At 44.6% G+C, this 18,336-nt stretch overlaps 1 protein-coding gene across 1 annotated transcript in view; it reads left to right on the top strand.

Moving 5' to 3' along the window:
* The first annotated feature begins 709 nt into the window (after window positions 1-709).
* The window catches only part of LOC136627503 (uncharacterized), a 41,128-nt gene continuing 23,501 nt past the window's right edge, over window positions 710-18,336 (top strand). Inside the window, exons 1-2 of the mRNA XM_066602665.1 lie at window positions 710-903; window positions 17,111-17,596. Coding sequence (XP_066458762.1) covers window positions 852-903; window positions 17,111-17,596 — 538 coding nt within the window. The 5' untranslated portion in view covers window positions 710-851. The remainder of the gene's footprint in view (window positions 904-17,110; window positions 17,597-18,336) is intronic.

Here is an 18,336-nt window from a genome sequence, read left to right as displayed (position 1 = left end):
GTGTGATGGGAGGACTGGTTGGGTGAGATTAATACATTTTTACGGTGATGACGTCTGCTTTGTTTACTTGATATTTTTCCATTCCTGCCCCCTCACCTCTCCTCCGTGTATTCCAGACACTTCCCTCCATAGCAGCCCCAATTGATGCTTATCAAGCACCAACTTGTGAGATTTTTAGTTTCACTTTCACATCTATCCTATGATGCATCAGCACCGCGGATCCACAGCAAATAGCTCCCATAGCATGCTATGGGAAATTGAGTCTTCATTCACACTTACCAAAATAGAGCATGTCGGGTGTTTTCTTTTGTGCGCCCAAAAGCAAAACTGAGGAAGCATCCATTGAAAACAATGGGCTCTATTCTTTGTACATGGTGCGCTCAAATGTGCTCATGTGAGTAAGCCATAACACTAGCCCACTTATATATGCTGTAGAGATAGCTACATAATGAATGAATTTTAAAAAACAATCACTGGAGTGAACTTTTAAGATACATGACTCTTGTTACATTATAGCAATGGAACATCTATTAGGATACATATTATGTTACGTGTGGTCTGATTGATGATGAAGAGGGCAAGACCAGTATAGGAGGGGATAATGGATTCTCCTTGATTAACATTCTCCCCTCAACCTCTATCTGATGCCGCCTGACAAAAGAAAACTCCTCCTAAGTTTCTCTTTTCTGTACACTGAGGCCTGATTTCCCGTCATTGTGCAGACCCCCTTCCCTTACAGGAATGGTCACTCCACCCTGAAAGTGAAAAAGCCTGTCTTCTGCAGCCTGGAGGATTTTGCATTCACACAACCCAGCTTAAAAAGATAGAGATAGACTTTGCTACAGGAGATAATGGGGATTCCCAGTCTGTGGCTGCTGGTGTCTCTCTGCATCCTCCCACAGGGTACGTAAGAAGTGTTATAACATTATAACAACAAAACAAGTAGCATAATAGTAATAATAGTTTTAGTTATATTAATACATATTTATTATTCTACTATTATTGTTGTTACAATTAGCAGTACATTATATTATTATTACTTGTGTTATATTGTTAATTTATGATATTATACAATTATTATGCAGTGTTGTTTTCATTCTTACTATTAGTAGTAGTATTTGCAATATTTTTCCTACTATTAGTTTTACAAAGAGCATATTCACAAATACTGTACATGCAGACATTTCTGTTATGGTCCTATTCATCTGCATGGGGCTTGTAGAAATCCAGGTACATGCTGCAGAAACAATACCCCCCAGATACAGTATATGCAGCGGATTCGAAGCTGCAGAAATTCGTACAACAAAAAAGTGAATATACTCATTCTACTAAACATTGTCTCATTCGGTTGTTTTTGCACACGCATGAGCATAGCGTTTTTCTGCAGAATGAACAATGCTTTTTTGGGTGCACATTGGCATATTTTACTGTGATTTGTCTTGCATGTGCATTTGCGCTTGGCAATAAAATACATGCCAATTGAAATAGCTAATTAGGCTAATGAGTTTGAGATGTGTTCTTTTTCTTGAGCAATTCTGCAGTGTTTCACACATCTCCTAGAGTATTTTGACTTCTATAGGAACTTTAGCTGTTTCAGGCTTTATTCCCACGAGCGTACACGGTTGTCCGATATATGCTACGATCTGAGGAGTAAAAACTCGTGAACGGGCGTACAAATCTAACGTTTGTGCACCTGTTCAGACGGCATCGGCCTCGGCGCATATACGCTGAGGCCGCCATGCCGTTGCCCCTTCCCCTTCTCTCCCCCTCTCTCCTCCCCTCTGGCTATTTGCAATGAGAGGGGTGGGGCAGAGCTAAGCTCCTACCCCTCCCAGCCCACTATCCTCAGCCAGTAATTGGAGGAGGCGGGATGGGGTGGTGCTTAGATCCACCCCCGCCCTTCCCCCTACCATTGCAATCAGCCAGAAGGAACAAGAAAAGAGGGAGGGAGTTTAGTAGTCACGCTGCTAAACTCCCTCCCACCTCCTTTCTCCGGCCACTGTCATGGGCGCCCACAGGAGCCCATGCAGTGGCCGACGTATTTTGGACCGGGAGGGGGCGGGAGCTTAGCACTCTAGCTCCTGCTCCACCTCCTCCCATTGTAGACAGCCAGCAATAGGCAGAGAGGAGAAGGGAAGGGGTGGAAGTTTAGCAGACATGCTACTACCCTGTTTCCCCGATTATCAGCCCTACCCTGATTTTTCGAGGAGGCTTAAAATATAAGCCCTACTCTGAAAATAAGGCCTAGATGCATTACAAAAAAAAAGAGAATACTTACCTAGCAGGCTTGGTCCAGGTGCTCCTGCTGCTGTCCGGAGCTCCGCCCTGTGTCCTGCAGTACTCGTTCACCCATAGATCATCACTTCCTCGTTATGGGATTCATAAGTCCCACCTTCAGGAAGCGATGGCTCTGATTTGTTCTCGAATGCTGCTCAACTAATCAATGCAGAGCTCGATGAACTAATGCAATAGCTGTGATTGGTTCACCGAGCACTGCATTAATTGGCTGAGTAGCGGTCGAAGAACGAATGACAGCCATTGCGTTGTGGAGGTGGTATTTACAAATTGGCCAATAAGTGAGCTTCAGAGAGCGCTGCATCTGTAAAAGTCCAATCTATCAAAGTAACACATCATTTACGCCGCACGATAAACGTCGTCAGAAAAAAAAAAGAACGTGAGAAATGCACTTTTTTTGGTCACCCCGTCTCCAAGAAAAAGTGCAATAAAAAGTGATCAAAAAGTCATATGTATTTCAAAATGGAACCAATGTAAACTACAGGATGTCCTGCAAACAATAAGCCCTCTCATAACTATGTTGACAGAAAAAAGAAAAGTTATTGCGTGCAAAAGATGGTGGCAGAAAATAATTTTAAAAAACTGAATATCTTTAAAAGAAAACACAAATAGTACAGCAAAAAAATAACTGTATAAATTTGGTATCGTAGTAATCGTACTTGTTGTAATTTGTGCGCCGTAGAAACAAGATGCACCGAAAGATGGCGAAATTTCTTTTTTTTCCCATTTTTCTCCACTTAGAAATTTTTAAACATTTTTCAGTACATTATATGGTACATTAAATAGCAATATTAAAAAATGCAACTCGTCCCACAAAAAACAAGTCCTCATACAGCGACGTCAATGGATAAATAAAGAAGTGATATTTTAAAATTGGAGAGGAAGAAAACAAAACTAAGGCTGCAGCCCTGAAAACCCTCGGTCGGCAGAACTACCTAAATCAAACTACTAATGACCACTTGACCGTGAATATGTATGTTTATGTGTGGGAGCTTCTCATGCTCCGCCCCTGGTGATGTCATCGCTCTGCCCCTGGTGACGTCATCGCATATATAAAACACAGAGCCTAACCGACAGAAGAACAGCAAAGTTACAGCTCTTGGAAGGGGAGGACAAAAATAACAAAATAAGAATACAACTAAGCCGTTATTATCTCAGACACAACTCAGCGGTCCTGACAGAAGACACCGACCTACCGTTACCTCAAAGATCCGGTGGGCTGAAGGACCTACAGTGATGTCACTGCTGTGGGAGGAGACATAGTGCAGTTTGGTAGAAAGCACTGTATACTGGATAAGCCGACAGCAGCCACCAGGACCTGTGATTACATCACCGTCATGTGATCATCTGTGTGGGTAGAGTCAGGGATCACATGACCAGGGGCTGCTCACTATATCCAGGAGTCTTCTGAGCTGCTGATGTCTGAAAATCAGCATGGATGTACCACAGCTGTGTGTGTGTGATGTGTGTGAATCAGGATGCATGTAGTAGAGTTGTGAGTTTGATGTGTGGGGATCATAATGGATGTACCATATTGCGCCACCAGAAACACTAGTAATATAATTTCCTAATAATTACTAGTCACTTTAAATGCCTCACTAGAAGCACTTGTAATTGTTTAACAGTCCTAGCCGCTGCTAAACTCCCTCCCCCTCCCTTTTTGGCCTGCCATCATAGACTCCCATAGAAGTCTATGGAGTCTCCTGCGTTGTACCATCAAAAGATAGGACAAGACCTATCTTTAGAGACGAAAGAAAGCCGGGCGTTGAAATGACGCGCCCAAGTTCTACCATGTTTCCCCCAAAATAAGCCCTATGCTGATTTTCGGGGGGAAAGGGGGACTTGAAATATAAGCCCCCCCCCCTCCCCTCACCCCCCTAAAAAAAGCCCTAGCTACACTACATAAAAAAGAAAAAGAATGATACTTATCTAGCACGGTCTGGGTCCCTCATGCCGCTCTGCGGAGTTCCGGCAGCTTGCTTCAGTCCTCAGCAGCCGACAGAAGATCACTTCCTGGTAATGGAGTTCGTAAATTCCGCCTCCAGGAAGCGATGGCTCTGATTGGGTCGGCCGTGGCGCTTGAGAACCAATCAATGCAGCGCTTGATGCACCAATCACAGACACAGACTTTTTTACCGCAATTACTGCGGCGTTTTGAACGCCATGGTAATCGTTTATAACGCTCACATGTAATTCAATGGGAGCATCGCATAAATGCACTTGAACACAATTTTCGAGCGTTCTCCATTCTTTTTTTGCATTTAGCGCACCTTATCAATGATGGGTTGTGCTAAAGCCACTATCAGAGGCAGGAATGCTGCCTACAAAAGCAAAAGTTAAGTCGCGGCACTCTGCTGCTGGTACAATAAGACCTAATGCCTCTTTTGGGGCAAAAATTAATATAAGACAGGCTCTTATTTTCGGGGAAACACAGTATGTTTTGCAGTAAGATTTTTTAGGCATGTCAAAAAAACGTTCGTCTGAAGGAATCAATAGGAAACTATTGGTTCTAATAGACACGATTTTTTGACGTGTCTACCTCCTACCTATCCGACCGCTTCTTCAGTGTCTTCTTTGCTGGCTCTACCTCGGCTCCTCTTCCTCTTGCTGTTGGGTTCCCCCAGTGCTCACTCCTCGGCCCCCTCTTCTTCTCCATCTACATAGCCCCCATTGGACAGACCATCAGGAGATTTGTTTTTCAGTACCATCTCTATGCTGACAATACACAGTTATACATCTCCTCCCGTGACGTCACAGCAACATTCCTCCAGAATGCCACCAACTGTCTGTCTAACACTATGTCCTCTGTCTACTTTAAACTGAACCTCTCAAAAACTAACCTCCTGTTTCCACCCTCTACTAACCAACCTCATTCTGACATCTCCATCTCAGTATGTGGCACCACCATAACTCCCTGACAGCACACCCACTGCCTTGGGGTTATATTTGACTCCGATCTCTCCTTCAACCCCTACATCCAATCTCTCACTCGAACATGTCAGCTGCACCTCAAGAACATCGCTAGAATACACCCTTTTCTCACCATGGACACTTTAAAAACGCTCACTGTTGCCCTCATCCACTCTCAGCTCGATTATTGCAACTCATTGCTGATCGGCCTCCCCTGCTTCAGACTCAACCCCCTCCAATCCATCCTGAATGTGGCAGCCAGGCTCATCTTTCTGTTCAGCTGCTACTCAGACGCCTCGGCCCTGTGCCAGTCACTGCACTGGCTGCCCGTTAAATACAGAATATAATTTAAACTAACCACCCTCATCCACAATGCGCTCCATAGCACCGCACTGCCCTCATCTCAATTCACCACCCAGCCCGTGCCCTCCGCTCAGCTAAAGAAATCAGACTAAGTGCCCCTCTAATTCAAACCTCTCATTTCCCCCTCCAAGACTTCTCTAGAGCAGCACCTGTCCTCTGGAACGCACTACCAAAAAATATCCGGGCAATCACTGACACACTAAACTTCAGGTGTGCTCTAAAATCACATCTCTTCAGGGAGGCATACTATATCCCCTAAACAAAAACCCTCTGAACTCTGCCTGATAACATGCTCCCTGTCCTACCGACTGCAGCTCCTGCTAGCCGTAATCAACCAGCATCTGCAGTCATACCGACTCCGCCACTATATGGCCTGACCATTGTTTGTGTGTATAGCATCACTCACTCTCCACCTCGCCATACTATGCACATCTCCAGCCCCTTTACCTTCTGTATCACTCCACTATTTATAGTATGTAAGCTCATTGGAGCAGGACCCTCACCCTACTGTTTCCATCAATTAATTACTTCATGTAACCATAGTCTTGTTTTTTTCCCTGTATTGTAAGCCCTGCGGAATATGTTGGCGCTATATAAATAAAGATTGTTATTATTATTATTCTTTGCATCACAATGACACTCATGTAAAAGAGGTCTAAAGAGGGTTTGTGCGATAACTAGAGATGAGCGAGCACAAAAATGCTTGGGTGCTCGTTGCTTGAGTCAAGCTTTTCGTAATGCTCGAGAGCTCGTTTCGAGTAACGAACCCCATTGAAGTCAATGGAAGACTCGGGCATTTTTCAAGCTGACCCATGCTCCGCATAGTGTGTGTGAATCACCTAAAAACATCAGAAAGTGATGGAAACACCAGAGAAATAGATAGGGAATGGCAGGGGCAATATGCATGGATGCATCTGAGGCTCCCAGGTTGCACTATTAAGCCAAATTGTGGGCAAGAGGCTGGTGGTCACCCCCCTAACAATTTATTTGGGCCAGACCATAATCAGCAAGGCACACGCACTGGCACATCTTAGCTAAGCACCACACTAGGTGCAACGAAGGCCAATCACGGCCTGCGGGTGACACATCTGCCTCTTCTTCTCAAATTTTTCCTAGCGCAGGGTTCAGCTGTCTTCATGCCACACGCTCACTTGATAGCCACACCACCCTCATGTCTATTTATAAGTCCGTATTGGATGAGGAGGAACAGGAGACACACACTGCAGAGGGTTGGCAGGGCCTGGTAGTGACCCTCTTTGAAATTGTGGGCAATAGCCCACAATGCTGATGAGAATTGCTGATAAATTAACGTATGATCAGAAGTCCAATCCCGTGCCACCTCCATGACAATATTGTCTGGAGCCACAAATGTGGCCATAAAGGGGACTCAGATGCCAGTACTTCTACCCATCTCCACAATTTCGCAACACATTCTAAAACCAAAGATTGGTTTGAAGCAGGCGGTGTCGCAAAAGTAGCCACCACAGGTATACAGTGAACCTGTGAAAGTCTCATTAAATCAGTAACGCTTCCTTTGATCACTACGAGGACAGTGAGACACATGAAGAAATTTGAGTGGCCAAAGTAGGACCCCGTGCTGCGCAACGGATCGGGAGTGCAAGTGAACCCCTGAAAAATTTTTTCAACATAAAGCTTGTACTGGCTTTATGGGATCCAGGTGGGGGGCCACCGACAGACAAGCTACCGCCTGTCCCAGTCCCTGCCTCTCCCCAAGGGGCTTATTAACCAGTGCCCCAGGGAAAGACAGCATGTACTATGAATAAACTTGAGTGGCCAAACCAGGCACAGTTGTACCTCGCCCATGACCTCGGCCTCTGCCCACACCCTCATTCGAGCGCCCACCCTCATGTCCTCATCCTCGCCCCTTATCCCTAGTCTTCATCATGTTGTATAATGCACTGCGTCAAAATGCTACTAAAACTGCGAGGTATTTTGCATAGGCTATTAGCCCAAAATACACAGTGTAAAATGTGTACAGTTATATGTGTCCTCTCGATCTGCACTATATAACACTTGGGCCTATTATGCAGATGCTTTCAGCCAAAACCCCCCAAAAAATGAAAAATGAGAGTATATGGTCTGTGTACACTAGAAGCAGTATACTGTATAGAACCGGTAACAAAGTTCAGTATACAGCCGGGATGCTTGTGAATGCTTTGTGCGCACTACTGTTCCCAGGCAGCCAAACTGCTGATGCACACAATGAGAGGAGTTGTAGTCCTAAAAAGGACTGTTGGGTTCCAATAATTCCAATCCCATGCCACCTCCGTCACAAAATTTATTGAGCCACAAACGTGGGCATAAAGGGGACTCAGATGCAAATACTTCTACACATCTCCACAATTCAACCAGCCATTCTAAAACAAAAGATTTTTTTTACCCAGAGTGCAGGTGAACCCCTAAAACATTTGTTTACCAAGAGAATAGGCGAACCCTTGAAAGATTTGTGTACCAAGAGTATAGGTGAACCCCTGAAACATTTGTGTACCAAGACTATATAGGCAAATCCCTGAAAGATTTGTTTACCAAGAGTATAGGCGAACTCTTGAAATATTTGTTTATTAAGAGTATAGGCAAACTCCTGAAACATTTGTGTACCAAGACTATAGGCGAACCCCAGAAACAGTTGCTTTACCAAGTGTATAGGCGAACCCCTAAAACATTTGTGTACCAAGAATATAGGTGAACACCTGAAACATTTGTGTACCAAAAGTATAGGCGAACTCCTGAAACATTTGTGTAACAAGAGTATAGGCGAACCCCTGAAACACTTGTGTACAAAGACTATAGGCGAACCCCAGAAACAATTTCTTTACCAAAAGTATAGGTGAACCCCTGAAACATTTGTGTACCAAGAGTATAGGTGAACCCCTGAAACATTTGTGTACCAAGAGTATAGGCGAACCCCTGAAACATTTGTGTACAAACACTATAGGCGAACTCCAGAAACAATTGCTTTACCAAGAGTATAGACGAACCCCGTAAAAAATTTGTTTAGTAAGAATATAGGCGAACCCCGGAAAAATTTGTGTACCAAGAGCATAGGTGTACCCCTGAAAAATGTGTTTACCCACAGTGCAGGTGAAACCCTGAATTTTTTTTTTAACATAGAGCTCGTACTTGCTTAATTTTCTAACAAGGGGGCAGTCCTCTGAAAAAATTAGTTTGGCATATGATAGCAAAGCACCCGATGAGGTGGAACGAAGGCCATTCACCGCCTGCGCGTCACACCACTGCCTCTTCCCCTCTGTCACATCCTGGCACTGAGATGCATTCTCCCTCCCAGGAAGCAGGTACGAGCGTCTCCCGGCCTGCATCCACCCCTTCACCTCCACGGTCCTCCACTGCCTACACCAATGTGTCCCAGCGCAGCGTTCAGCTTTCCATAACCCAAGCATTGGAGCGCAAGCGGAAATATGCAGCCACCCACCGCATGCACAATCGCTAAACGTGCATATCTCCAAACTGCTGAGCCTGTAGATACTGCCATATAAGCTGGTAGAAACGGAGGCTTTCCGTAACCTCATGGTGGCGGCTGTCCCTCGCTACTCGGTCCCCAGTCGCCACTATTTTTCCCGCTGTGCCGTCCCCGCCCTACACCAGCACGTGTCACGGAATATAAACCGTGCCCTCACCAACGCGGTTATTGGGAAGGTCCACTTAACCACCGACATGTGAACAAGTGCTGGTGGGCAGGGACACTACATCTCCCTGACGGCACATTGGGTTAACCTGGTGGAGGTTGGGACCAAGTCTGACAATGGGTCTGCTCACGTGCTACCCACACCGAGGATTGCGGGTCCTACCTCGGTCATGGTTTCTCTGGCTTATTATGCCACCTCCTCTAAACCCCCACCCTCCTCCTCCACCTCTCAATTACCATCTGTGAGCACGTCGCCTTCAGTCGGTAGCTCAAGGTGCTGCAGCACTGCCGTGGGGAAGCGTCAGCAGGCCATGCTAAAACTCCTGAGCTTAGGTGACAAGAGGCACACTACCCAAGAACTGTTACAGGGTTTGACAGAGCAGACAGATCTGTGGCTTTCACCACTGAACCTCCAACCAGGCATGGTCGTGTGTGACAATGGGCGTAACCTGGTGGCGGCTCTGCAGCTTGGCAGACTAACACATGTGCCATGCCTGGCCAACGTGTTCAATCTGGTGGTTCAGCGCTTTCTTAAAAACTACCCCAATTTGTCGGAGCTGCTCAGCAAGGTGTGTCGTATGTGCGAACATTTCAGAAAGTCCACCACAGATGCTGCCACCCTCAGGACACTGCAACATCGCTTCCAGCTGCCAGTGCAGGGACTGTTGTGCGACGTGCCCACGCACTGGAATTCAACATTGCACATATTGGCCAGGGTTTACAAGCAGCGTAGAGCTATTGTTGAATACCAGCTGCAACATGCCCGTCGGAGTGGTAGTCAGCCTCCGCAGTTCTTCACAGAGGAGTGGGCATGGATGTCTGACATCTGTCAGGTCTTAGGAAACTTTGAGGAGTCCACACAAGTGGTGAGCAGTTATGCGGCCATTATCAGAATAACTATCCCGCTGCTTTGCCCACTGAGAAGGTTGCTGCTACTCATTAAGGCAGACGCTTTGCGGATAGAACAGGAGATGGGGGATGACAATACATCGCTTGATAGCCAGACCACCCTCATGTCTGTTTCTCAGTGCGTATTGGAGGAGGAGGGGGAATAGACTGCTGCCCACACTGCAGAGGGTACCCATGCTACTTCCTTCACATCTGTTCAGCGTATATGGGCTGAAGAGGAGGAGGAGGAGACTGAGAGTTATCCTCTTAGTGAGGAAAGCGATGTGTTGTGTACTGGGACTCTGGCACACATGCCTGACTTCATGTTAAGCTGCCTTTCCCGTGACCATCACATTAGACGCATTCTAGCCAACACGGATTACTGGGTGCTCTCCATTCTCGACCCACGAAGAGGAAAGGAGTACGAGCACAAGGCCCTGGTGGAAAAGCTGATACTAAAGTTCCCATCTGACAATGCTAGCAGTAGAGGACGTAGTTCAGTGGGCCAACTAGCAGGGCAGATGCGGGGAAGAGGCAGCATGTCCAGCGCAGGCAGGGGAATACTCTCGAAGGCCTTTGTCAGTTTTATGGCACCCCAGCCAAACTGTATCACCACTCCCCAGTCTAAAAAGAAGCAGGGTCAGGCAGCAGATTGGGTGCTTCAAGATTTTAATGCATAAGCATCAGTTATAAACACCTTATAGCCATAAAAATAGCTATTTTTATGGCTATGAGGTGTTTATAACTGATGCTTATGCATTAAAATCTTGAAGCACCTAATCTGCTGCCTGACCCTGCTTCTTTTTGGATTCAATACATTGGGATTCCTGTGGATTCAATCCCTTTCTCAGGCGAGCAGCAATTTCCTTTGGAAGGGTCCCCCTATACGGTTGGTGAGTGCTGCTGTACCCCTCAGTCTTCACTCCCCAGTCTAGGCTGAGTTGGAGGGAACACTGTAAACAGATGGTGAGGGAGTACATAGCTGACTGTACCAACGTCCTCCGTGATCCCTCTGCTCCATACAACTATTGGGTGTCAAAGCTGGACATGTGGCACGACCTTGCGCTGTACGCTTTGGAGGTGCTGGCCTGCCCTGCCGCTACCGTGTTATCAGAGAGGGTGTTTAGTGCTGCTGGGTGGATTATCACGGATAAGTGTACCCGCCTGTCAACTGTCAGTGCCGACAGGCTTACACTCATTAAGATGAACAAAGCCTAGATTTCCCCTGACTTCTCTTCTCCACTGGTGGAAAGCAGCATAACATAAAGATTCTTTAAGCTGGAACAGGAGAGGCATGCACCCTCTATCACCCCAAAAAAGGGGAGAAGTAGCTTGGTCTATCCTTCTCTGATCTTCCTCCTCCTCCTCCTCCTCCTAAACCAGCATGTCAGCATGCGGAACAGTGGGCCAATTATTAGGAATATATTTGCATGCTATGTGTTAATGAAGGTACTACATGTCTGCCATCTAGAATCTCTTGCCATGATATGTGTAAACCAGTAATAGCAGAAGGAATTGTACCCCATGAATAACGTGGAGGAGCCGTTTGTATCCAAACGTCTTCACAGTTCTTGTCTTGGGATCTGTATAAAAGCCTCTCTGTCTGCACTCAGCAGCTCAGAACTAATCACTGTCTGACTTCTCTTGATTTCCACCTCTTCTATGTGCAGCTGACTTACTGGAGAGTTTAGGAATTCATCTTTTAATCTTTTTTGTAGTTCCTGTATATTAGGGTTATACACGGTTCTTTTCTAATCCTTGTTTTATGAACCTGTTTCGCAGAATCATTGTCTCTATTGAGGTCTGTGTTTGAGCAGTAAACCTCGGCATCTAATTCCAGCTGCTAAAACATTTCTACTCATGTGGGCACTTTTGGCCCTTTTTCATATGAAACATCAGATTGAAATCCTTGAAGATGGTCCTTCACAGTCAGAAAAAAGATGGCACCAAATTGGGGCAGTGGCAAGAAATTTTCAAATTTTTCCAATCTCCACTTTCCAGAGGATTCACAGTGTCACAAGTAATGTGTGGTTGGACATTGTCATACAAAAGCAGTAATTCCATTATACCTGACTATTCCTAAATTCAACCTTATAACTAGAGATGAGCGAGCGTACTCGCTAAGGCAAACTACTCGAGCGAGTAGTGCCTTATGCGAGTACCTGCCTGCTCGTCTCTAAAGACTCGGGTGACGGCAGGGGAGAGCGGTACGTTTTGGCAGTGAGCAGGGAGGAGCAGGGGGGAGAGACGGAGAGAGAGGTCTCCCCTCTTTCTCTCCGCTCTCCCCTGCTGCTCCCCGCCCCCCGCCGACACCCGAATCTTTAGAGACGAGCGGGCAGGTACTCACAAAAGGCACTACTCGCTTGAGTAGTTTGCCTTAGCGAGTACGCTCGCTCATCTCTACTTATATTATCAGGACCATTTGTGGCTGCAAGTTCACAATGAATTGTGATTTCCTGATACTTTTATTGAATCTATCTTGTCCGCCACACAATGGAGATTTCCAGTGCCAGAGGAAGCAAAGCAGCCATGGAGCATCATGAAGCCACCGCCATGTTTCTATGTAGGCTGGGGGTTTCTATTATCGTTTGCTTCCTCCTTCCTCCTCCTGACACACCGCTGACTCATAGTTCTGAAAAGTTACAGTTTTATTTCATCGCTCCACAGAACAGAATCCCCAAATGTCTGTATCTTATTTATGTGGCTTTAAGCATATTGCAGGCAACTTTTTCTTGTGCTTTTAGGTCAGCGGAGTGTACATCTTGGAGTTCCAGCATGAAGACCTTCAGTGCTTCTTCTGCACCTTACTGTGCAAAAGGAAACCTCAGTGTCTACTGCCATCAAATCTTGCTGTAGGTCTTTTGAAGTCAGTCATAGGCTTTTGGCCCCTTAATTCATTAGGATTCTGTTGGCAGCTGATAAAAGCTTATGCTTTCTGCCATGTTCACGTTATATTTAGTCCGTGTTTCTTTAACTTTGAAGTTGGGAGCTATGCTTCTAGCTGTATCTCTAGGAACATTCAGTGCCTTTGCTATCTTTTTTCTTTTTCCTTGTTTTTGCAAAGCAATGATCTCTTCTCTTAACTTTTTGGACCATTCTGTTGACTTAGCCATATTTCTGACACGCAGTCAAACATCACAGTCAACAAAGCCCTAGCCAGTCCAGGTATGTGACGTGTTTTATAAGCACACCTGATACTACTGATTAAACCCTTGATTAAGGCTTATTTACACAGGACGATTACAATATCTATTCTTATGGATTTTGGGGTGTAGAATCCGAATTTACCTTTAGAAATGATGTATCACGTAAGATTTTTATGTAATTTGGATTTTTTAAAATTTTTTTAAAGGTTTTTGTGTTTGTGCTCATTTTCTGGTAAATTATTTATATAACATTAAATCAGTGACTAAGCTAAACTCTTTATTTGAATGTAATACACAGTGGATAAAGATCTAAAAATGGTCACTAGATGGCAGAACAATGTAGTTGAGCAGGAAGGTTCCCAACATGAGCCTATCTGTACTGCTGTTTAGTGTTTGTTGTAATCTGCTTGAAGGACTTCTCTTCATTCTTACCTCAGCAAATCGTATTTAAAACCAGACAATATTTGACAATACTGTATTATTGTCTATGTAATAGTGCTACGTATCTCAGAAATGTGACGTGATAGAATCTGATTCTTCCACTGAATTCAGCCCCCCAAAATTAGTTGGATCAATCTGTTTCCACTGTTTGATTTGTTGACCAGTGCTATCGTTTAGAGTTGTTCAAATCCCCGTGCTCCAGCGAGGTTTTGAACAATAGTCGTCTCATGTAAATGCATGCAGAGACAGTTGTTCAGTCGTACAGTGTCTGCAAGCAGAAAACTGAACAACTAGCCATTCAGTGTTAACAGCAGTCGCTCAGTTCTGAATGACTGTCTGTCCACAGTGTATGGAGGCGGGCCGGGGGAGAGCGCTCTCCAGCCGCCCCGCCTCCATGCTGGCCGCACCCTGAGCGATCCAGTAATACTCGCTAATGTGTAACAGCATGTAAATGGGGCTTCAGTTGCATCAGGCATGCTTGAGACAACACGTGATTTGTAAATGTGTGCTGGGGGCTTTCACACAACAGTTATTATGTTCAGTTTTTTTGTGAGCCAAAACCAGGAGTGGGTCTAAAATACCAAAGACATGGAAATCCTTCCATTATACTTTCTCTCCACTCCTGGTTTTGGCTCACAAAAAAATGAACATAAAAACTGTCGTGTGAAAGTGCCCTAAGGGATTCTATTCAGGGGGTTGAGTAAATCTGAGACTGCAGTAGTCATTAAAAGTGTCATTTTGTGGTGAATTTGGAGAAACCATTTATTATGTTAGTTGTGTTAGGGCTAATGCCCATGGCTTTGCCCCGCAGCTATTAGGTTCTATTGAACCTAATAGCTCAATGTTCACGTTGCGGAATTCCACAGTAGAATTCCGCAGCATGAAATAAACTGTGGCATGTTCTAAATGCTGCGTGAATACGCGCAGCCAGCTTCTATTGTAGTCGATGGAAGCTGTCCGTCGCGCTATACTTTCACTGTAGTACAGCGGAAGTATCGCGTAAAAAAGGTGGCCGGCCACGTCATCTGACACTGCCGGCGTGTCATGCAATGTACTGCGCATGCGCGCCGGCCCTCCGTGGGGGACGTTACGGCAGATCCGGAGTGGTAAGTATGGGGGTTTTGAAGGGCGCCGTGGCAGACTCCGCTGCAATATTCCTCTGGTGGAGTCCGTCATGGCCGTGGGCATGAGCCCTTAAGCTATTTAAATTCTTTTCGTGTGATTGTGTTTTTTTGCTTTTTTTTTGCGAACAGCTTAAAGCTTGTAAATTTGACAAATAAACTTAATTGGCAATGAGGGTTGCATAATTTTGTTTGCAACTGCCATCTAGTGCTGAAATATCAAACTACATGACCTGACATTCTGAAATACTAAAAAAAATTGCTATTGTTGCTTTTTTTAAATCACCAATAATTCCCAAGCAGTGTACAGATGAAAAGTGTTAACTACATAAAATGAAACAAAAAACACGTACAATAAGGTAAGGGAACAAGGGAAGGGCAAAGGAGACAATAGGTTGTGGTAGAAGCTGCTCATATCAGAGTGTATTGCAGGGTTATTCTAGGTTGCAGGCTTTTCTGAAGAAGGGTTTTCAGTTGCTTTTGAGAGAGTCCATGGGTGTAAAGTAAGGAACTTTTTAGATGGTAATAGTAGATTAAAGAAGAGGAAACATCTAAGACAGGGGCGTAACTAAAGGCTCAGTGGCCCTGATGCAGAACGTGAGCTGGGGCCCCCCCTCTATCTGTATATGTACCCGTACCCATACCTAAACCATGCTGCACAGAGACATAACTTGAAGCTTCTGGGCCCCATGGCAAAACCTGTAACAGGGCCCCAAACTATAATGCTTTATTCATAGTACTGGGCTCCCTATATGGAGAAGAGAGGCTTTAAGGGCCCCCTAAGGCTCCTGGGCCCGGGTGCAACTGCATCCCCTGCACCCTCTATAGTTACGCCCCTGATCTAAGGGGTTGTTCAAAATGCAAAACCAGCTTTTTTTCTACTATATATGTGACCCCAAACAAATTTTCATTGTATTTACTGTAGCAAAAATGACCTATTTGGCTGATCAGCACTATCTCTATCCCACTCTGAAGCTGAGTCCGTGTATGTCAACAACTACGTTTATCTCAGGGGGCCTTCCTTTCATTCACATGTACTACACAAGTGCCGATGTAGACTGATGAACATCAGCACAGGCACAGTACATGCGAATGAAAAAAGTAGAATTAAAGTTTGTTTTGGATCTTGGACAAGCACCTTAATCTGGGTTCAAACTCGACAGTCTTTATCACCTCGTTGCCAACTAAAAAAATGCAGCAAATGTTGCTGTTAATATTATTGCATTTTCTTATTTCTTTTGCTTGGGGGTGAAGAAAAACAATTTCACCAAAATTGTTTTGGGGATTTATTTCTACAGCGTTCACCATGTAGTATAATTACAACACAAAATTTATACAGGTTTTATTAAGTTACTAGTTTTATACAATAAAAAAAATATTATTTTTTTTTTGCAAAAAGACTTTGTATGTAATCACATTTCAGGACCAGGGCAATTTTATTTGTCCATCGACGGTATTGCTTTTTGCAGGATGACTTATAGTTTTTTAATGGTACCATTTTCAGGTATGAACAACTTATAGATTTTCTTTTCATTCCTGTTTTGGGGAAGCATTTTTTTTGTTTTGTTTTACGGAATTTACCATGATGGATAAGTCATGGAATATTTAATCGTATGGGTTGTTGTGAATGTGGTGATACCAATGATGTGTAGTTGTTTTATATTCCTTTCTTTCTCTATTTAAAGCAATGTACAAGGGGAAAAAAAACTTTAACATTGTTTTCTTTCTGAAAAAATGTTTAGATGCCGCAGTCAGCAATGACTGCAGACCTGTGGGGTTAAACAGAGTAGAGGAGTGATTAGTTGAGCAAGAACTCATGTTCTCATTCCTCTGGAAAAAAGACCCTCATATGTGACAATTAGGGAGCAAATATGCTCTCTGATTGATAAACAGGGTGGTAACATGAACAACAGTCCATAATTGGCTTTAAAATGTATGTAAAAAGTATGTTGCTGGCACTGATAGAACAGAAGCTACAGCCATTTGAAGTAGCATGAACTCAGATCATCCAAAATGGTCATGTCCTTGTCCTGTAGAACAGGCTTTGCTTATCGTAAATTGTAGTGGAGTGAACATGATCGTATCTCATGTGGAATATGTAGGTGAAACATGGACTAAAAGTAAGAAAGTTTGGAGATCCTTAGCCGAAAAGCATTATAAAACAATACCGAACATAGTTTTTTTTCTTCTATGAAGGAAATAGTGTTGATGTCTCCTTTACTGTTGATGATTATTGGATAAGATGTGATACGAAACAACTTTAGACTTTTTTTTATCACCAGTCACCCAGGGTCAGAACTTCATGATAAGAAACACCCAACTGGAAAAGTGCATCCATGCTGCTGAGGACACCGGCCGTGTATCACTGGTCAAGTGTAAAGTTAGCTCAAATCATCAATACTGGGCCTGGGACCTGGGTGCCAACTCCATCATCAATGTTCATAGTAAGAAGTGCCTAACAGTGATAACATCCCACAACCATCATACCTTAAAGATAGAACCATGTGAGGGGAGAAGGAACCAGGCCTGGATGTGTGACCGGAGGGGTTACCTGACACTCTATGGTCACAACTTACATTTGACTGCCAAGCAAGGGACCAAAAAAGTGTTCATGTCAAGTGGAATGGAGAAGTTCAGCAAATGGAAAACACTGCTAGATTCACCAGTTTGTGGAGAGAGACATGCCCCAAAGAACGTCACACCAACTTCTCATCTCCAGCAAAGTACTAAAGGAGATCCAGAGGAAGTGACAACTGTACCTTATGAAAGTAAGAGAAATGCATTATAGAAGCCATTTCTTGATCTAAACTACATAACTAGTAGTTATAATATACCTACAAAACAAAAATATATTCAATGTTGCAATATTAAACCCTTTGACTACCAATTTGTGTCTTTAACGGGGTTGTTCACTAAGGGTGTATTCAAACCACACTTAAAGGGGTTGTCTTGCGAAATCAAGTGGGGTTATACACTTCTGTATGGCCATATTAATGCACTTTGTAATATACATCGTGCATTAAATATGAGCCATACAGAAGTTATTCACTTACCTGCTCCGTTGCTAGCGTCCCCGTCGCCATGGTTCCGTCTAATTTCGGTGTCTTCTTGCCTTTTTAGACGCGCTTGCGCAGATCCGTCTTCTCCCTTCTTCTCCCTTCGGCTCCGCTCGGCAGCATCGGCGTTTTGGCTCCGCCCCCTTGTACGCATCATCGCGTAGCTCCACCCCCATCACGTGCCTATTCCAGCCAATCAGGAGGCTGGAACCGGCACACGTCATGGGGCGGAGCTACGCGATGACGCGTACAAAGGGGGCGGAGCCAGAACGCCGATGCTGCCGAGCGGAGCCGAAGGGAGAAGAAGGGAGAAGACGGATCTGCGCAAGCGCGTCTAAAAAGGCAAGAAGACACCGAAATTAGACGGAACCATGGCGACGGGGACGCTAGCAACGGAGCAGGTAAGTGAATAACTTCTGTATGGCTCATATTTAATGCACAATGTATATTAC

Source organism: Eleutherodactylus coqui, chromosome 5, assembly GCF_035609145.1.
Source record: "Eleutherodactylus coqui strain aEleCoq1 chromosome 5, aEleCoq1.hap1, whole genome shotgun sequence".
Lineage (NCBI taxonomy): Eukaryota > Metazoa > Chordata > Amphibia > Anura > Eleutherodactylidae > Eleutherodactylus > Eleutherodactylus coqui.
This window is presented reverse-complemented; position numbering and strand designations above follow the sequence as displayed.